The 20887-nt window shown below is 42.3% G+C and overlaps 1 protein-coding gene across 1 annotated transcript in view; it reads right to left on the bottom strand.

Annotated features, from left to right (window-relative positions):
• The window catches only part of LOC135395808 (atlastin-2-like), a 105780-nt gene that overhangs the window by 83532 nt on the left and 1361 nt on the right, over positions 1 to 20887 (bottom strand). Inside the window, exon 2 of the mRNA XM_064626900.1 lies at positions 1810 to 1991. Coding sequence (XP_064482970.1) covers positions 1810 to 1991 — 182 coding nt within the window. The remainder of the gene's footprint in view (positions 1 to 1809; positions 1992 to 20887) is intronic.

Raw genomic sequence — 20887 nt, 5'->3', positions numbered from 1 at the left:
ACATTTCTAGCAAAAAGTCTCCTTGCAGCGCTGGTGAGGAATTCACGGCCACGTGATTTTTGAACCCTTTTAGTCCTGGACATGTTGCCGATGCACGTTTCCCATCTATTGCAATAAATTTTTCGCTTTCGGCAATGCTCCAAGCGCACCCTGCATGATGACCGATACTCAGGCGTCAATACGGAAAAGGGACAGTGCCGGATTACTGGGCGTTTGGGCAATCTACTCCAGTACAGAGTCCAAGGCGCTCCTTTCGCATTTACATTTCTAGCAAAAAGTCTCCTTGCAGCGCTGGTGAGGAATTCACGGCCACGTGATTTTTGAACCCTTTTAGTCCTGGACATGTTGCCGATGCACGTTTCCCATCTATTGCAATAAATTTTTCGCTTTCGGCAATGCTCCAAGCGCACCCTGCATGATGACCGATACTCAGGCGTCAATACGGAAAAGGGACAGTGCCGGATTACTGGGCGTTTGGGCAATCTACTCCAGTACAGAGTCCAAGGCGCTCCTTTCGCATTTACATTTCTAGCAAAAAGTCTCCTTGCAGCGCTGGTGAGGAATTCACGGCCACGTGATTTTTGAACCCTTTTAGTCCTGGACATGTTGCCGATGCACGTTTCCCATCTATTGCAATAAATTTTTCGCTTTCGGCAATGCTCCAAGCGCACCCTGCATGATGACCGATACTCAGGCGTCAATACGGAAAAGGGACAGTGCCGGATTACTGGGCGTTTGGGCAATCTACTCCAGTACAGAGTCCAAGGCGCTCCTTTCGCATTTACATTTCTAGCAAAAAGTCTCCTTGCAGCGCTGGTGAGGAATTCACGGCCACGTGATTTTTGAACCCTTTTAGTCCTGGACATGTTGCCGATGCACGTTTCCCATCTATTGCAATAAATTTTTCGCTTTCGGCAATGCTCCAAGCGCACCCTGCATGATGACCGATACTCAGGCGTCAATACGGAAAAGGGACAGTGCCGGATTACTGGGCGTTTGGGCAATCTACTCCAGTACAGAGTCCAAGGCGCTCCTTTCGCATTTACATTTCTAGCAAAAAGTCTCCTTGCAGCGCTGGTGAGGAATTCACGGCCACGTGATTTTTGAACCCTTTTAGTCCTGGACATGTTGCCGATGCACGTTTCCCATCTATTGCAATAAATTTTTCGCTTTCGGCAATGCTCCAAGCGCACCTTGCATGATGATCGATACTCAGGCGTCAATACGGAAAAGGGACAGTGCCGGATTACTGGGCGTTTGAGCAATCTACTCCAGTACAGAGTCCAAGGCGCTCCTTTCGCATTTACATTTCTAGCAAAAAGTCTCCTTGCAGCGCTGGTGAGGAAGTCACGGCCACGTGATTTTTGAACCCGGGATCGATTGCTCATAGAGTGACTGACAACAAGTGGTCTGACTGCAAGGTGTCATGACCAATGAGTCATGACCAATGAGAGAATGACCAAAAAGCTCCCTTTTTTTCGCTTTGTTCTAGCCTAAGGAATTATTCCTGGGTTTCCATCTTCTCGTAACATACACTTCCATTAGCGTGCAGAAATCACAAAGAGCGAAAGTATTTGTTCGAACCCGCTATTCTTGAAATTTTATAAACGTGTAGTAAAATTTGTGAGCTAACGAGGTCGAGTATGTTTAGAAAAATATGTGTACTGTAATATAGTACGGGGCCATACCTCTCTTCATCGCTTCTCTTTGCCTCCAGGGAGCCCACTATAGAATGTGTGATTACGTTGCACATGGAACCATGCACGAGATCATTTGCTCGATTCAGTTTTTAATTCAAGATTGTCTTACCTGATGATGTACCCAAGAAGGAATGACTTTCCTTTCCGAAAACCTCCAGCAATGGATAATAGCACTACCGGAAGGTTGGCAACTTCAATGTCCTCCAGGATATCGGCAAGCGCGCCTGACTTCAAAAAATAAGTATTCGGATCTTCCTTCTCGCTTGTGATGATTTGTTCGGCTCTGTTCGCCTGCAGGAAAAGTAAATAGGAATTAGGTTCAGTAAGAAGAGATGTTAAAAACGTAACCAATAATCTGTTCAGGTATGATGCATTTCCCAAGTTATTTATTTATTTATTTGTGATACCCTCAGGAATCACTAACGTGATGTAATGTAATACGTATAATATTATCAACGTTCATCGTAATAGGAAGAAGGGAGAATATAAGACAAAATATTGTTCCATACTTATACGGGGTGTCCCTGTAAACGTGTCAGTGAATTCTAATTTTACAAAAATACCACGCGATTGTTTTTCGGGCAGTTACCGAGCGACGGTTTTTCGGGCAGTTTCCGGGTGTCGAATGTTTGTGGAAAGATCGTGAAAGATGCTGTAATTGTGACTGAAATGGGGTGTTGTGACCATGGACTTTCTAATTAGCGCAAAAGAAAGTAGTAGAGTGGGGAAGAGCCGGGTAACCAAAGAGCCTGGTGACCATCGGTCCCCCACCGCTCTAGATAGGAAGGTATTTGGAGCAAGATCGTTCGCGCCAAGGAGGAGCACGCACCAAGACCGCCCCGCGCGTTTCGCGGCCGCGCGTCGCGTAGAGAGGGGTTTCCTTCTCGCATTTGAACATGCATGAACATGCAAAATACATCTTATTCCCTTTCCACATATTTTAGTACATCCCTGAGCGGGGAGTTTCAATCGTCATTTACCAACGATCATCTCACCTATCAACTTTCTACACAAAATGGGAGCTGCATGGAAGCTTTTCACTCGATGTTTTGGAAAGGAATATGATGAGCGGGAGACGGCGGACGAGAAAAAATGGCGACTTAAACAAGAAATATATGAAGCAAAAGCAGAAGCTGTGAGGAGGTTCCTCGCACACGAGCGTCTTATAGAAATGAAGCGTCGTTCCGCAAAAAGTCAAGACGATCAAATCGATCGGTGAGATGTACAATAAATCCATTTCTCACACCCTCACTTATTCATTGTCTCGTTTACTTTTGCATCGTGATGTCTGACGCAGGTCGATTTGCTTTTATCCACCCTGCAAGGGTTATTATTTGCGGTCCTTCCATGTCGGGTAAAACCTATCTCGTTCGTAACATTTTAAGAAATCTTACAGTATTCACTGTAGTCCCAGAGCAAATCTTTTACGTTAGCAAATATGATGCGACCTGGCAAAATGAATTCGCAAATGATGTTACATTCCAGAAAGAGCTACCAAAGACATGGGATGAGAGCGTGCCTACTTTGATTATTGTCGACGATCTCATGACTGAGAAGAATGTGATGCAAGAAATGGTTCATCTCTATACGAGAGCATCACATCACAAGAACGCATCCATTATTTTTCTTTGTCAGTACTTATTTCACAACGACGTCAACTACAGAGCATTATCTCACAATAGCACATATATAATATTATTTAATAATTTAAGGTCACGCACGCAGCTGGAACTTTTAGGACGCCAGATCTTCGGCAAAGCTCAATTACCATACTTTATCAGTGCATTTGAGCAGGCAACAGAGAAACCATTTGGTTATCTAGTGATTGATCTACACACTCTGACGCAATCTCAATTTCGACTGCGAACAGGCATTACTGGAAACGTTCGACAGTTTGTTTTCTTGCCAAAATGAAAAGTCTGCGTCATCATTTAACTTTTCTAAAAGTCCCTGCAACATGTACTCCTAAAGAGCGCAATGAGATTTTAAAGGAGGCGCCACCTCATAGCATAGAAGCTCTTTCTGAAGTCTGTAAGAATATATTGAATGGTAATATTAAGCTACCGCCCAGATTGTTCAAAGAGCTGGAAAAGTATAAACACACCATTCGATACATTGCATATAAAACGCTGCACAAATCACCAAAAAGACTAAGATCCTTCCTCTGTCGTCAGAGGGGTGGATTAGTGCCACTAATCCCCTTATTACTCACGGGATTAACCAGTGTGCTCGGTGGTGTCGCAGGTCGTGCTCAAGCAAAGACGGTAGGTGTCCAAAAAATGGCTACAAAGGTTGAGGTATTGACTCCTATCGAATCAATTCTGGAATCTAACGAAAGCGATGATATTAAAGTAAAACGAATGTTAACTGCTATGTACTACATTATAAAAAATCATCAGAAACCATCTAATGAAACAGAGCCAGCACCCACAGTACAGGAAGAAAAAAACGATGAGTCACTTCCAATGGGACGCTCATTTGATTACAATTCGCTTCCTTCTAATGTCAACATTAAAAAAGTAAGACGTGTAGTCTCAGTGCTACCTAGGAGCTTGACTTGGAATGATAAGGGAGAAATCATTCATAACAACCAAACAATCGCTGGTTCTAATATAAAAGAATTGGTGTTGCATCTGTCCGGACACAAGAAAGGGAAGCCTGCTTGGTACCGAAAAGTGGCAAAGTTCTTGCAGCCACACAAAATACGTCAGAAGAGGAAAGCAAGGAAACGTATACTCTGGGAAACGTATAAATCGCCCCAAAGAACAAAGTTGCTTTCATCATCATCATCAGATGAATATATCGTGAAAGCATGGTGTAAACGTCACTCAATACACATGTATAGCTCTTTTTCACCTTTCAAGGCCGCGGTCATTGAGAGGGCAATCAAGACTATTAAAGCTAGACTTTATCGTTATTTCGCCAGTAAAGGTCATCACAAGTACATTGCTGTTCTCCCAAAGATCATCGCTGACTACAATTCGTCATATCACTCGACTATCAAGATGGCCCCGAACGACGTCGATAAAAATAACGAGATTGAACTATTCAATAGACTTCACAGTAAAAATGACAACAAACCAAACAGGATTACATTGAATATCGGTGATCAGGTGCGCGTACTCACAAGTAGATCAATTTTTGACAAGGGGTACATTGGGCACTGGTCCTTAGTTGTCTATACGATCACACGATACAAGAACTCAGATCCACCAGTGTTTTACATAGCTGGACCAGATGGGGTCGAAGACGATGCAACTTACTATGCCAATGAATTGCAATGTGTAGTGAAATCGCAAGACGACCCATACCCAATTGAACACATAGTAAGTCGAAAGAAAATAAACGGTGTCACACATTATAAAGTGAAATGGCTAGGTTATGATGACTCATTTAATTCCTGGGTTCCAGCCCAAGATGTCGCGAAGTTCTGATTTTTACATGTATCTCCTATCCAATGATTGCATGGATATGCACCCGAACAACAGTCTCAATGACTTTACAATCACTCTGAGTGCACCACTACAAGTGAATGAAGAATATGAAGTCGGCCTGCATGAACTTTCCATCTCTAATGTATTCTACAACGTTCCACGGACTAACGATGCTACTATACATATTACTTCCAGAAGCATTATTGAGCTGCGTAAGGAAGTTGTTGTGATATCGACTTTGGAACACACGCTGCAAGATTTTCTATAAGAATTCAACATCGCATTTGGTTATGTTGATGGAAGGTACACATTCCAACTACCTCAAATAATTTGTTGTATTAAGTTTTTGGATGAAGAACTGCAACAAGCCATGGGTGTGTCCACTATACAGGGTTTGAAAGTTGCAGGTGCTAAAGTTCCACGTCAGAACATGTACATGGGAGAGGAAGCTATCTCAAAGATGCTTTTAAAGGAGTACAAAGGGCCATCCAAAAAAATTTCAGATTAAGACATCTGATGAAAGTGTGTGTGTCATTATACCGAGTAGCACGAAAGGTTTTGATGTATGCAATTTGTTTCCCAGAAAAAAACTCACATAAACACAGCTCCGCGCCTTCACCCTTAACTCGCCACTCCAGCTATAACGAGGATGAGGAGGTATGATGGCACGTCACCGATGACGGCATAAGGAGACTCGTTCTGGTTTGCCGGTCAGTGGGGGTCAGCGCCTTGTCTCTTTGCCGCCGTAAACCTGTTTTGCCAGTTTTCCCGGAGAATTGGGGATAGAAGGAGCAGCTGAAGCATTACCGAGCAAGGAGAAAAGCTTTATCAGAACCCCGAACAGCCGAGTAGCAGACGACAGCGGAGTAGCAGACAACATTTCTCTAGGCCAATCAGCGAGCGTTCTCCTTATAGCGTCAGCGCGAGGTTCCAGGCAGATCACAGGCTGGTACTGCTCTTCACCACCGTTGCGCACGGTCGCTTTTTGCGGCGTATTTTAACTTCAATTTCTGCGATAATTATGACTCTGTAGTGTAAATTACTTCGCATGGTGCATTTTACTGGCCCACTTAACAGTTTTATAGGAAGAAAACTGGGTGTTAAAAATTACTTCTGTGCTACTTTAAAGGAAGAGGTGACTATCATTACACAGTATGCTCCAATCATATTCATACCAGGTCGCCCTATCACTGTCACACTAAATCGCTTCTTTAAAAGATATGAAATCGATGGAAATATACTATTTCAGTACAATACCTATACATTATTGGTCCCACGTCTCTTTGTTATCCCTGAACAACTCAAGAGACTCCTCAAATTAAACTCCAGTAAACTGTTAGAAAATACAACACACTACATTGGAGGTCCATTTACATTCAGTTTTGGTGTTGTTCTAGAAAAAGTAATACTTGCAAGGGAAGAAGTCCAAATTCCACCAAATTATTACGAGACACCACGTTCGCTTCTACAAGCTATCAGAGGTGTGATAGGCAGCAATGCTATACTAACATACAATGAAGATACACACTTGTTTACTTTCACTCCAGTTGATGGAGTAACTATAGATATTTCTGAAATATTTGAGTAATATGTTTGGTTTCACACCAATTCAGTCTATTGCAAACACCACCACCAGTACCACACCACTCAATCTTAAACCATTGTTTCATAATTTCATGATTTATTGTGACATTATCGAATCATCTCATATAGGTGCAAAAAAGTTTCCCATTTTGAAACTCGTCCCATATTTACATAAACATGATCCCCAGATTCATTACAGCTTCCATAACGTGCAATATTTGAAGCTGTTACAGAACGAAATCACGTCAATTTCGATTAAGTTGTATGATGAGACAGGTCGTCCACTTCATTTTAGAGGACCAGGTCGTACAGCTCTAGTTCTACACTTCAAAAATGTATCTTAAAGAAGTGCCAGAGATCCATTATGGATCAGGACTTGGTGATTTAGTGCCATACAAAGGGCCTCTCTTTCAAACTGGGAATGGCTTCTTTAGTTCTTTGCGTAAGCTAGCATTGCCACTATTGCATCGTGCAAAGCCTTACATAGCCCGTACTGCGATGAGCGCAGCGAAAAATTTGGCGAAAAAGTTATCTGAAGGGCAAAACATCAAGCAAGCACTGAGAGCAAGCTCAAATGAATTAGGCACACAGATTTTGAAGGACATTGCAGGCAGCGGACATCGAAGGAAAAAGAGGAAGAGAAGAGACATTTTCGATTAATCCTCTGTAACCATGAAATAAAGAAGACACTTTTTTCACACATTGATGTTTCTTCTTTATAAAGAAAACAGGTTTTTCTATAGAAAAGGGTCACACTCCGAAAATGGCGCCCAAGAGGGGTTAGAAGTCGGGACAATGGGTCGCCCCCTTTCACATGTAGAAAGTGTGGCGGACAATGCTTCGAAGGGGTTCGCATTCTGAAAGCAGCTGGTCAGCGGGGGGTTAGAGGAGTGGAACGGCTGGTGGTTAGCAAAAACGGACCATGCTCACCTGAGGACAATGTCAAAATGGTAAGGGGACTGGAGGACAATGATTCCAAGCGTGAACGGGATCGCATTCTGAAAACAGCGGGTCAGCGGGAGGTTAAAAGTGTGCATCAGCATCCAAGCTGGTTAGAAGTCGAACAATGGGTCGCATTTCACTTGTAGAAAGTGTGGCGGACAATGCTTCGAATCGGCCATCGCATTCCGAAAAACAGGTGGATCCCAGGTAGGGAGGTAAGGGGGTTGGAAGAAAAAAAGAGTCTTTTTGCTCGGGTAAGATGCTAACAAATAAAGCTCTGAGGAAAGCATTGTATCCTTTCATTTGCAAAGATGTCAACATTGTACACGCACAGTCCCAGCTGGCTTTGAAGGGGGAGTGTGAGTTATTCAACATACCTCCTACCCAAGTTTCAATAGAATCATGCGAGGCGCAGGTTTATTATCCTGTTTCTACAATCAGCGGAGGAGAATCGACGATGGAATGGAACATAAGAAATCTCTCAGACTTGTATCTCGATTTATCATCTCTGTATTTTAATATAACTATGCAGATATTGAGGTCGGACGGGAGTGAACCAATTACCCGAAGAGCAGACGGTATCACTGAGGACATTGTATTCCCAGTCAACAACTTGGGTGCCGCTTTATTTAAATATGTAACCATTCACTTGAATCAACGTCTTGCAAGCAGCAACTGTTTGAACTCCTATCGATGTATGATTGATACCCTACTTCATACGAATACTCATCTGCAGAAGACTTTAGATGATTGTGCAATGTATACATATGACACAGGAGAGCATGCAGCAAATGATCCAGTCGCTCGGGATGCAAAGTTGCGCATAGCTAGGACAAGTGGGGGGAAACTATTTGAAATTGTCATGAAAGTTAACACCGACCTCACAAACCAAGGGAGGCTTTTGTTACCCGGTGTGGGGGTTCGAGTGACTGCTCTACATAATACGGATAGCTTTAGATTGCTAACTGGCACCAATGAAACTCATAAGCATCAATTGAAAATCCACAGCGCGGCACTTGTAGCACGCAAAGTCAAAGTTAGCAACTCAAGTTTTATTGCACACCAGAAAGCCCTTAGATCCTCCCCAGCATGTTACATCATGCGTGGACTAGAAAGCAAAGTCCGCTCGCTTTCGCCAGGCCTTCATGATGCAATCTTTGAAAACTTATTCCCTGATAGAATTCCTGATCAACTTACTGTATGTCTAGTTCGCACCGAGGCTTATCAGGGTGATTACAAGTCGAGCCCCTTTTGTTTCGAGCATTTTAATATTAGTTCTGTAACACTATCAGTTGATGGATACAGAAAGCAACTATCCTATGACTGGGAAAATGACCTGGGTAGAGCAAGCTACTACGAATTCTTGTATCAACTGAATGAAAAACATGTCGAGTTAAGTTATGAAAAATATAAAAAAAAATCCTTTATCATGCATTGGAACTTGAGTGCTGACGAAAGTTTTGTTTCCTACTTTAATCCATTGCGGAAGGGCAATTGCAGGATTGAAATGAAGTTTGCTAAGCCATTACCTTGCGCAGTGTCGGTTATACTTATTAGTGAAGCACCCAAGATTTTATCAGTCGATGGTGATCTTGTTGTTCGAGTGGACTAAGTATGAATGTGTTTGATCTGGAATTATTGTTTTCTCTGAACCATGAAACTTTGAATATGTATCGCGGGACTTTCGCAATTGATATGGTACCAAGCTTAACGACAGAAGGGTTTATAGTTATCAATACACACCCACACGATGGTCCCGGAGAACACTGGCTATTGTACATGAGAGACAGGAATGACAAGTACATCTATGTGGACAGCTTTGGTCTACCACCGATTGAAGAAGAGCTGCTAGATCTACCTGTTGATCAGTATTGCGAGAAATGCATTCAAAGCATTTACAGCTCACACTGTGGACTTTTTGTTTGTTTCTTTGCTTCCCGCCTTTGTAAGAATTACCAACTCAAGAGCATTGTGTCCTTATTTGACAATAACCTTGTACACAATGACCTCAAGATAATAAAAATGATTGAAGAGGAATACCTCATTTAAAGAAAAAATGTCTCATTTTATTTCTTCAACGCACAGACCTCTTTAAGATAGTCTTCCAGACTCGACACCTTGCGACAACCATCTTTCTTGCGACGCACGATGTATTCCGAGTGTTGGATGTAAAAGTTTCGAATTATTGGTCGCTTGAGTCCAGCATTAAGTATGGTTGGAGAGATATTGTCACCCTGACGATACCGTCGCAACAAGTCACACTTGATGGCGACGAAGCGTTGGAGCCTCCGACTAATCTTTCCTCGTTTCGCATTTCCGCATTGGAAATGGTAGAATTTGCATAATGAGACGAAAATCAGCCTCTGGTCCGTTGCAGTTCAGATAGAAGTTTAATTTCACCAAATCCTTGTACATCAGCCATTGTACCGTCAAAGCAAATCGTTCACTGGGCTTCATGGTTGATCCGAGCTTGGATGGCAACCGAGATAAGGTCGTATGTTATTGTCTAGCCAATGAGATGGATTCGATGACCATAATCCACCACAACGACAGCGTCGCAGATGCTCATCATATTGTATAAAGAAAGTTCTGGGTGGTGGCTTCAATGTCTTCACAAGAGGAAGATCCCCCGTCAGGAGACAATCAGAATCTTAATAAAGAATCACATTTTTAGCGAGGGAAAAACGGGAAAACTTTCTATACATACAATCGTCCTCGGAGACCACGTAGCACTTCTGCGCTTCCATCGTCGACTGTGAGGGGGATGTTGAAAGGGAATCCGATGGAGAGGATGTGCATACTTTCCCTATTGGTTGCGTTTTTCCTTAGTTTGCAATTGGTTGTTTACTACAAAGACTTTTTGCTACATGTGGATTTCTCCAGCCCACCATCTTGTTGCTAAAAGTCGTTTATACAAAGTAGGAGAGGATGTGATATGATAATGAGGATGCGTCAGCTTTAAAAAATGAGGATTTGGTTCCTAGAGCATTACTTCGAAGCAACATGGCAAACGATGGTGGTAAGTTTTGATGGTTTTTACCTTAAAGTTAGGTTTCTTATGAAAGTTGTCTTTCTCAGTTTTCTCGAGTTTTGAAGATGATGATGATAGTGGTGAGTTTTGGTGGTTTTTCTCATCAAGTTCATTTTCTTAAGAATATTATCTTTCTCAGTATTCACGTCGAGCCCTGTGTTTTACTTCGAAGACGGTAAGGAAATGGTGAATATGAAAAGCGAGAAGTATCTAAAGTTCCATTCTTTTCAGCGCCTGAGTCGCCACCACCAAGCTGTACGTATTAGCGACATTTCATAGATTTCATGTTAAAGGGACTCTGACCAGAAACTGTGGGAGCTCTTTCGTACTTGTAGTCGATAAAGCACCCAACAAGGACTCTCCATGCGAAAATTCGCGCATTAAAACCCCACGGTTTCTCTAAACTCGAATTTTAAACATTCGACTTCATCCGAGTGCAGCACGCCTAGCGTCAAACCGAGAAAACATACGTTTATATAGAATATCCACCCTGGCCCACCATAAAGATGACGTCAACACGGGGGCCACTCGCAACACCCACAATTGGCTCAAACGCGTCACGTGGTCACGCAATATCTGTCAATTTCCTTCATGAAATGGCATTTCTACGTTAATATGTTTTTGTTACAGAGCCTCAAAAAGAAAAATATACCCTGCATTTATCACCTGCAACAGTTTCTACGATTTTCTTTCCAATCTGTACACGGCGTTCGATATATGCTTCCGTATCCGGTCAGCTGTAATGGATGCCGTATGCCGAGCTTGCGAACTGCGAACTTGTGTGACTCCCGGTTCATCCTCTTTGTTCGGGTCATTGGGTTGGTGTTGGAGTTGGTCACCATATTCTGAACGTTTCACCTATCGTTGCGGTGTACTGTTCTTGATCTGCTGCGAAGCGACGAACCGCAACGGCAGTCACTCGCCTCAGCGAACTTCTGTCTGCTGCATCTCAAAGGAGCATGGGGACCTGATGATACCTTCAACTAAAAAAACCAAATGTGCTCTCGTGTGCTCCTGACGGAAAAGTAGTATCAACAAGGTTAGCACATTTATTTTTCTGTTCCAAGTCTACGTACTGAAAACCATGCAGGTGCAGTCGATCATTCTCGTAGCTGTTGTGTAACGCGTATGCTTTCTTACATATCCCACAGAACCCTCCACTTTTTCGACCAAGTTATCGTTATGAGATCCTTCTGATGGCTTCTTACTAGGCTATGCCGCTCCGAAGCATTGAGATGACGAAGCGTCGTGGTAGCTGCACCTCTGCCTTCGAAAGATGAATCAGTCATTCCACACTGTGCTTACTGGCTTTGTATAGAGTCTGGCAAATCCGACAGACTTGGACTGCCTTTTTCAAGAAAGTTTGAAATGTAAGTATGTGTATATTGGTTTCACATATCCACCACATATTGAGCGTGTGTATGATTGTACTTTATATGCTACAGCGTATCAGCGTACATTATTATTCAACACGTAGTGTGGCAAACTCGACATCAGTCACACAAAGCCAACAATTGCCTTTTCTTCAATTGCTTATTTTTATCATATCATGTTTTTGTCTATATCTCAATTTACCAACCAACAAAGTATATTATTTTAGTATAATCGTCTGATATTTAACAAGTCACAGTTTTACCATGGTTTTGGCGCACTATAGCCAGAGTTGCTTATGCGTCATTAAATTGAATCATCGTCATCTTCAACTGCCATTATTCAATTGAAGTGCCAGGTGGATATAATGATATGGCAAGATATATTTTTTTGCTGTCATCCTAGTATTGCTCATTTCAGAAGAATAGTCACCGTGAAGTTTGTTTTCGTTTTCAGAAACATTAAGAGGACTAAAACCAAACACTTTTCTTTCAGAGCATCCCTTATGCACCTGCATTTCAATTCCAATCTGTATTACAAGAATGACAGACCACTCAACAGAGATGAACATCTGAAAGTGAAAGAGCTGGAATGAAGATACGTTAATCTGTGTCAAAGGTTCTTAGTATGTGTGAGAGTCGAGGACATAGGTCTCAAGCTTATTCCTGTCTTCAGAAGAGGTGACAACTATGCTCCTTCTATCTATTAACCAGCTCCACTTTTTAGGGTTCCCTGTAAACTAATGGAGCACATCATGTACTACCACGCTGTCAACCAAGTTGACTCTGTCAATTTCTTTTTTTAAATTCCAGCATGGCTTTAGAAAAGGGTATTCAGGCAAAACTAACGTAGTGGAATTCGTTCACAGCATTTCAAACTGTCTTGATTTCTGGGTTCACGTAGATGTAGTATTCTTTTTATTTTGTAAGGGCTTTTGACACTGTGCTCTACGCTCGCGTGTTGGCCAAAGTAGCCTAATTAAAATTTGATCCTGCAACCTGGATATGCAGTTTCTCAACTAACCGTAACTGTGGCAACAACTCGTGAGGAGAACCTATCATATCGCCACCATGCAGCATTTGTTATATGTATTACAATCGCTTCACATTTTAATCTAGTCAAAAGCAAGGCCTTTTGGTCATCGGTCTTGTATAATTACGTGCCCCTCCGTTATGTAACACCACACTGGGTTCTTCAACCTATGAGAGATAAATAAATATATTGCCAAGTAAATTGTCTACAAGGCTCGTTATTCCATTTCACCACACTACCACAAGCAATTGTTAGAGTAGTGGCCCAGGGTATGAAGCTCGCCACTAATCATCATTCAAACAAAGTTCATAATGTAAAATGCTTTACTCAGAACACTGGCTTAACACAACAATTAAGAATAAAGAGAGTAAACGTTTCATTGCCTATCCAGGTGGCATCATCCCTCCAACAGAGAACAATCAAAAACAACATCAAAGGAGTCAAATCGGTGGTCCGCATTCCTTTCATCCAATGTATTTCATACTTAGGGCATTGTGCCCATCAGGCATTTTGACTGTGCATATCAAGTTGAGTGCATAGAATGTGATGCAACCTACATTGGCGAGATAGACAAAAGACGTGGGACAAGACTAAAAGAGCCAGTTGCCAGGGCTACTAATGCTTAGCTTAACTAAACAGGACCGAATCAGTCTACCACTGCTGTCATAAGGGACATATATTTTGATGGTGCAGTAACCTTTGCTCATGACTAGCGATGGGGCCCTAGAAAGTTCTTAGAATCCTGCTTTATCAGGCGTGATGCTTCAGCCTGTAATACATACCGTGGCCCCCTATCGGATGTGTAAGATTCCCTCTTAGATAGGCCGATGTGCTCATCTTTGGCCTCTGTTGTACTGATGATGCCACCCGGATAGGCGACAAAACGTTTACGCTCTGTTTTTATTCGTTGTGTTGAGCGGTGTTTTCAGTAAAGGACGCTACATTATGAGGTTGTCACCCGGCTTTTGGAATATATTTTCAAATAAAGTTGTTGTTTTACAAAGTGCAATACATTGCAGAAATCATTCTTGTTACCTATTGTTTTGGGGGTGCCATTCTTGCAGTCACATGAAGCCCGGAAGGGCCAATTTAAAAAGTAAAGGCAGTCTCATTTATGTTCTTGCCGACATGGCACAGCGTATGTACGAGGTAGCTCCATTTCAGAAGCCTGAGAACACTCAAAGCAATTAGTGTGCTAGCATCAGACATGGTGTACAGCATTACATGTTTGCTTTTGCTAGGGCAACTAAGAAAGGTGGATAGAAAGGCAGTTACAACCTGTTTCCACAAAAGACACTCAGATTCATTAGCAATTTCCTCCAAGAGAGCCAAGGCTTTTTCTAGATTACTAGAACATGGGTACCTGGTTATAAATAACAAGAATTCATCTACCAGAAGTCAGTGTTTCACACACCCTGCTTTCCATCAACACTATTAAAAGGTGTGACCCCCAAACCTGCACAAAATTCCTGGAGAGTCTTTACTGGACACTGTTGCTGTCCCTCTCACCAGGTGCTCTCTATGAACCCGATTCACAGTTCTGGATGCACTGCCTGAGCCAACTTTCCAGCAGCTTTCCAACAGCAGCTTTCCAACAGCATGCTTTCCCAACACGAATGGTAACTGCTATGAGGAGTGTTGTACTTACTGAAAGCAACATGAAATGCTGTACCTTGACAGGTAATGTTGATATCCTTCTTAAGACCGTAGAGAGATGTTCCTTGCTCCCTTTCTTCCAAATCTTACTATCAGACGCAAGCCCACTTGCCACCAAGCCAATGAGATGTGCCTCACAGTCAGTGCAATCAAGGGAATCTATCACTGAGGCTCAGAAAAGCTGTTTTCCATCGGGATCTGATCTAGCACTGAGCCGTGAGTAGCCCCGTGAAAGTACCAGGGTTTCTTCGAATTTTAGATGTGCCAGCATTTGTTTTCCTCCCCTCCTTCTTTTTATGTAGTAGCTGATTACTTTAGCCTTGTACTGCTTTGGAGATTGAAGATGTGGAGATGATGTAAGAGGTGGAACTAGGCTTTATGCAAAATGAGGCAAAGTGTGACTATGTACAAATCTTCTGAGAATGTCTATGTATCATTCACACAAAGAGAGAATACGTGTTACATCTTTTTCCGGTTTTGATATTTATTTATTTATGAATATATCTCAAAGGCCATTGCAGGCATTACATGAGGGGGGACATCAACATGGGTCACTTAACAAATACGGAAGTTACAAGGAACATACATATTTGGAAGACAAGACTCTATTTTTTGTTCGTTCATCAGTTTTGCTCAAGAAATTGTTCACTGTAGCAATGGTACACAATGTCACGAAAGGAGTGCTCACCTATCGTTCCGCAAGACTCATTAAAAAGGACTAGTGTTGTGTTTCAACACAACATGTTGAACTCATGAACCATGCATCATCCTGAGAGCTATAGATCATCCTAAATACAGATGCTGAATTATTTTAAATGTGATAGACGAGCTGTGCGAAGAGGTACCCCCAGTTAGGATCTTGGGTACTTGAAGGCTGTTGCATTTTCTGTGGGAAAGGCTTGCCAGACCCTCTTCACTGCACAGGCTGGGATGACCATGATCTTGTTTTTTCCAAGCTTGTGCCATACTCACCTTGCAAACTGGCGATACGCAGTGTATCTGCATCGTCTACACAGATGTACATAAAATATAGTTTAGGCAAATAGGTAACCGGTTATAGTACAGTGTGTGTGCATTGTCATTTCTACATGTACCTGAGAGTAACTGCAGTTTACCTGCCCACACCTTGTACATTACTACACATGCTGTGTTCTGTTAGAACCCAAAATTGTTTTACTTTTCACTGAATCGACAATCAAGAACACTCAATATCGCTAAAAACCTACGCTAAAACCTTATGCACAGGGCAATACATAAAAACGTGACTCAGGACACAGCACACTGACAATTACAAAATTGCCTATATTGGTTTTCTCCAGTTCAGAGTCGTGTACTGTATAGCCTTTTTATGTGCTGCGCCCTGTACTGCAGTTTTTAACGACTCTATTGCAGGACCAAACCAGTTTTGGGCGCCCAAATTTTAACATCGTTCGACAAGGACACATGTGACTTACTTGTGAATACAGTCGCTCATAGGTTCGCGCTGCCCACGGAGTTCAATATGCGACCTTCAGGACAGTCATATTGAAGAATAGAAGTTGGAAATCTTTGTGGGTTGTAATGCACTCATACTGCAGTCATTCGGCAGTGTTTTCGAGCTCCTTGCAGCACAAGCATTCGATCTCCTTCGGCATTATGACACACCAGCCACACCGGCACCATGAACAGCAAGTGCGCATTAGATATCGGAACACGAAATTTCTGAGAACGTTTACATGTTCGATCACAGTGTGCGTTAAAAAGCTCATCGCTTACCTGAAGACAGGCGACTCATGCTGTTTGCTTCATCTGTAACTGATGTTCGTAGAGCTCTAACTTCGTCTCGCATTCGCGGCATCGGCGACTTTCGAAGGCCTACCGAGCTGTTCAGCACGCTGAATTTTCTTCTCGATGTCTCGATCGCAGAAAGGTCAGAAAGAAGTTCCGGACTCGAAGTCTCCGCATTTCTGCCTTCGACGTCCATACTGAAGATCGCTTTCCGGACAGATGCCGGCGCTCTCACAAACTCACTAACAACAGAACTTCCGGTCCGGGCGCCCAATGAAACGTGGCCCTCGTGATTTCGTCACGCACACGGAAATTGGTGGATGTCCACTGCAAAGAGGCTAGATTTCGGCCCCGATTGCGCGAGTTGAGGGGGAAAAGCGAAGCCGGTTTTCAGCTCCCTGTTTGGCAAACTTTGCCTCCGCGCACAGCCAAAATATTCCGCGTGTGGCTTGGAGGCATATTATACCTTCGTAATAGATGCAAACGAAATATTTGTCGAACTTCTGGTCAGAGTCCCTTTAATATATGAGTTTAATTCAGATGAATCAGTTTGTGTGGTATCAAATGAAAGTATGTACCAGCATATGACTTTGATTAGTTGATCTCTTTCAAATATCTTTTTAGACGATCACCGGGTACCACCACCAGACAGTGAATATAGTTATAGATCCTGTTTCCATGTCTGATCTTAATTGCAAATATCTTTTAGACGATCACCGAGTACCACCACCAGACAGTGAGTATAGTTATAGATCTCGTTACCATGCTTGATCTGAATTGCAAATATCTTTTTAGATACTCACTGGATACCACCTCCTGACAGTGAGTATAGTTATAGGTCTCGTTACCATGCTTGATATTAATAGTTGTTGTCTTTGTTTTCAGACTACCCGGGCCCCCCCTATGCAGTGTATGTATTAGTGAACATTCTCTTTCAGGATATAGTGTTCCAATGGCATATCATTTTATGTACATGATGATATTCATAGTTGTTGTCTTTGTTTTCAGACTACCCCGGCCCCCCTATGCATCGTATGTATAAGTGAATGTTCTCTTTCAGGATATAGTGTTCCAGTGGCATATCATTTTATGTACATGATGATATTCATAGTTGTTGTCTTTGTTTTCAGACTACCCTGGCCCCCCTATGCATCGTACGTATATGTGAATGTTCTCTTTCAGGATATAGAGTTCCAGTAGCATATCGTTTTTTTATGTAGCCGATATTAATAGTTGTTGTATTTGTTTTCAGATTACCCTGCCCCCCCCCCCCTATGCATCGTACGTATATGTGAATGTTCTCTTTCAGGATATAGAGTTCCAGTAGCATATCGTTTTTTTATGTAGCCGATATTAATAGTTGTTGTATTTGTTTTTCAGATTACCCTGCCCCCCCCCTATGCATCGTACGTATATGTGAATGTTCTCTTTCAGGATATAGAGTTCCAGTAGCATATCGTTTTTTTATGTAGCCGATATTAATAGTTGTTGTATTTGTTTTTCAGATTACCCTGCCCCCCCCCCCTATGCATCGTACGTATATGTGAATGTTCTCTTTCAGGATATAGAGTTCCAGTAGCATATCGTTTTTTTATGTAGCCGATATTAATAGTTGTTGTATTTGTTTTTCAGATTACCCTGCCCCCCCCCCCCTATGCATCGTACGTATATGTGAATGTTCTCTTTCAGGATATAGAGTTCCAGTAGCATATCGTTTTTTTATGTAGCCGATATTAACAGTTGTTGTATTTGTTTTTCAGATTACCCTGGCCCCCCTATGCATCGTACGTATATGTGAATGTTCTCTTTCAGGATATAGAGTTCCAGTAGCATATCGTTTTTTTATGTAGCCGATATTAATAGTTGTTGTATTTGTTTTTCAGATTACCCTGGCCCCCCTATGCATCGTACGTATATGTGAATGTTCTCTTTCAGGATATAGAGTTCCAGTAGCATATCGTTTTTTTATGTAGCCGATATTAACAGTTGTTGTATTTGTTTCCAGATTACCCTGCCCCCCCCCCTATGCATCGTACGTATATGTGAATGTTCTCTTTCAGGATATAGAGTTCCAGTAGCATATCGTTTTTTTATGTAGCCGATATTAATAGTTGTTGTATTTGTTTTCAGATTACCCTGCCCCCCCCCTATGCATCGTACGTATATGTGAATGTTCTCTTTCAGGATATAGAGTTCCAGTAGCATATCGTTTTTTTATGTAGCCGATATTAATAGTTGTTGTATTTGTTTTTCAGATTACCCTGCCCCCCCCCCCCCTATGCACCGTACGTATATGTGAATGTTCTCTTTCAGGATATAGAGTTCCAGTAGCATATCGTTTTTTTATGTAGCCGATATTAATAGTTGTTGTATTTGTTTTTCAGATTACCCTGCCCCCCCCCCCCCCTATGCATCGTACGTATATGTGAATGTTCTCTTTCAGGATATAGAGTTCCAGTAGCATATCGTTTTTTTATGTAGCCGATATTAATAGTTGTTGTATTTGTTTTTCAGATTACCCTGCCCCCCCCCCTATGCATCGTACGTATATGTGAATGTTCTCTTTCAGGATATAGAGTTCCAGTAGCATATCGTTTTTTTATGTAGCCGATATTAACAGTTGTTGTATTTGTTTTTCAGATTACCCTGGCCCCCCTATGCATCGTACGTATATGTGAATGTTCTCTTTCAGGATATAGAGTTCCAGTAGCATATCGTTTTTTTATGTAGCCGATATTAATAGTTGTTGTATTTGTTTTTCAGATTACCCTGGCCCCCCTATGCATCGTACGTATATGTGAATGTTCTCTTTCAGGATATAGAGTTCCAGTAGCATATCGTTTTTTTATGTAGCCGATATTAATAGTTGTTGTATTTGTTTTCAGATTACCCTGCCCCCCCCCCCCCTATGCATCGTACGTATATGTGAATGTTCTCTTTCAGGATATAGAGTTCCAGTAGCATATCGTTTTTATGTAGCCGATATTAATAGTTGTTGTATTTGTTTTTCAGATTACCCTGGCCCCCCTATGCATCGTACGTATATGTGAATGTTCTCTTTCAGGATATAGAGTTCCAGTAGCATATCGTTTTTTTATGTAGCCGATATTAACAGTTGTTGTATTTGTTTTTCAGATTACCCTGGCCCCCCTATGCATCGTACGTATATGTGAATGTTCTCTTTCAGGATATAGAGTTCCAGTAGCATATCGTTTTTATGTAGCCGATATTAATAGTTGTTGTATTTGTTTTCAGATTACCCTGCCCCCCCCCCTATGCATCGTACGTATATGTGAATGTTGTCTTTCAGGATATAGAGTTCCAGTGGCATATCGTTTTTATGTAGCCGATATTAATAGTTGTTGTATTTGTTTTCAGATTACCCTGCCCCCCCCCCCTATGCATCGTACGTATATGTGAATGTTCTCTTTCAGGATATAGAGTTCCAGTGGCATATCGTTTTTATGTAGCCGATATTAATAGTTGTTGTATTTGTTTTTCAGATTACCCTGGCCCCCCTATGCATCGTACGTATATGTGAATGTTCTCTTTCAGGATATAGAGTTCCAGTAGCATATCGTTTTTTTATGTAGCCGATATTAACAGTTGTTGTATTTGTTTTTCAGATTACCCTGGCCCCCCTATGCATCGTACGTATATGTGAATGTTCTCTTTCAGGATATAGAGTTCCAGTAGCATATCGTTTTTATGTAGCCGATATTAATAGTTGTTGTATTTGTTTTCAGATTACCCTGCCCCCCTATGCATCGTACGTATATGTGAATGTTCTCTTTCAGGATATAGAGTTCCAGTAGCATATCGTTTTTTTATGTAGCCGATATTAATAGTTGTTGTATTTGTTTTTCAGATTACCCTGGCCCCCCTATGCATCGTACGTATATGTGAAGCTACAGTTTGCTACAAACAACGAACGATCGGGAAAATGGAGGAATACATGCAAACGGAAAAGTTAAAACTTCGCAACCTGACAGCCGCAGCGGTGCCCTGATCGACTGAATCGGCGGCGGCGGCGGCGTGAGCGGGCGTCGGAAATAGACTGCCCGGGAAATAGTCCGGACTCCGGAGTCGGGAGAGAAGAAACGGAGAGCGACAGCTGGGGGGGGGGGGGGGGGGGGGGGCGACCAATTAGGTGGCACAGAAAGGTCACGCCTCCTGATGTTTCGTCTGCTCTGGACGACGGGATGCCACTGGGGCGGGAACATGAAAATCGTGCGCGCTGACAGGGCGGCGGAAATGCGCCTCCACTTCCGCCGCCCGCTCACGACGCCGCCTCGGGCGTCGCCAAGTGGGAAGTGGCCGTAATCGCGCGTCGCCAACACCTAATAGGCCTTCGACGCCATGATGAACTT

The sequence above is a fragment of the Ornithodoros turicata genome, chromosome 1 (genome assembly GCF_037126465.1).
Source record: "Ornithodoros turicata isolate Travis chromosome 1, ASM3712646v1, whole genome shotgun sequence".
Classification (NCBI taxonomy): Eukaryota; Metazoa; Arthropoda; class Arachnida; order Ixodida; family Argasidae; genus Ornithodoros; species Ornithodoros turicata.
Note: the sequence above shows the minus strand (reverse complement) of the source record. Positions and strands in the feature narration are given on the sequence as shown.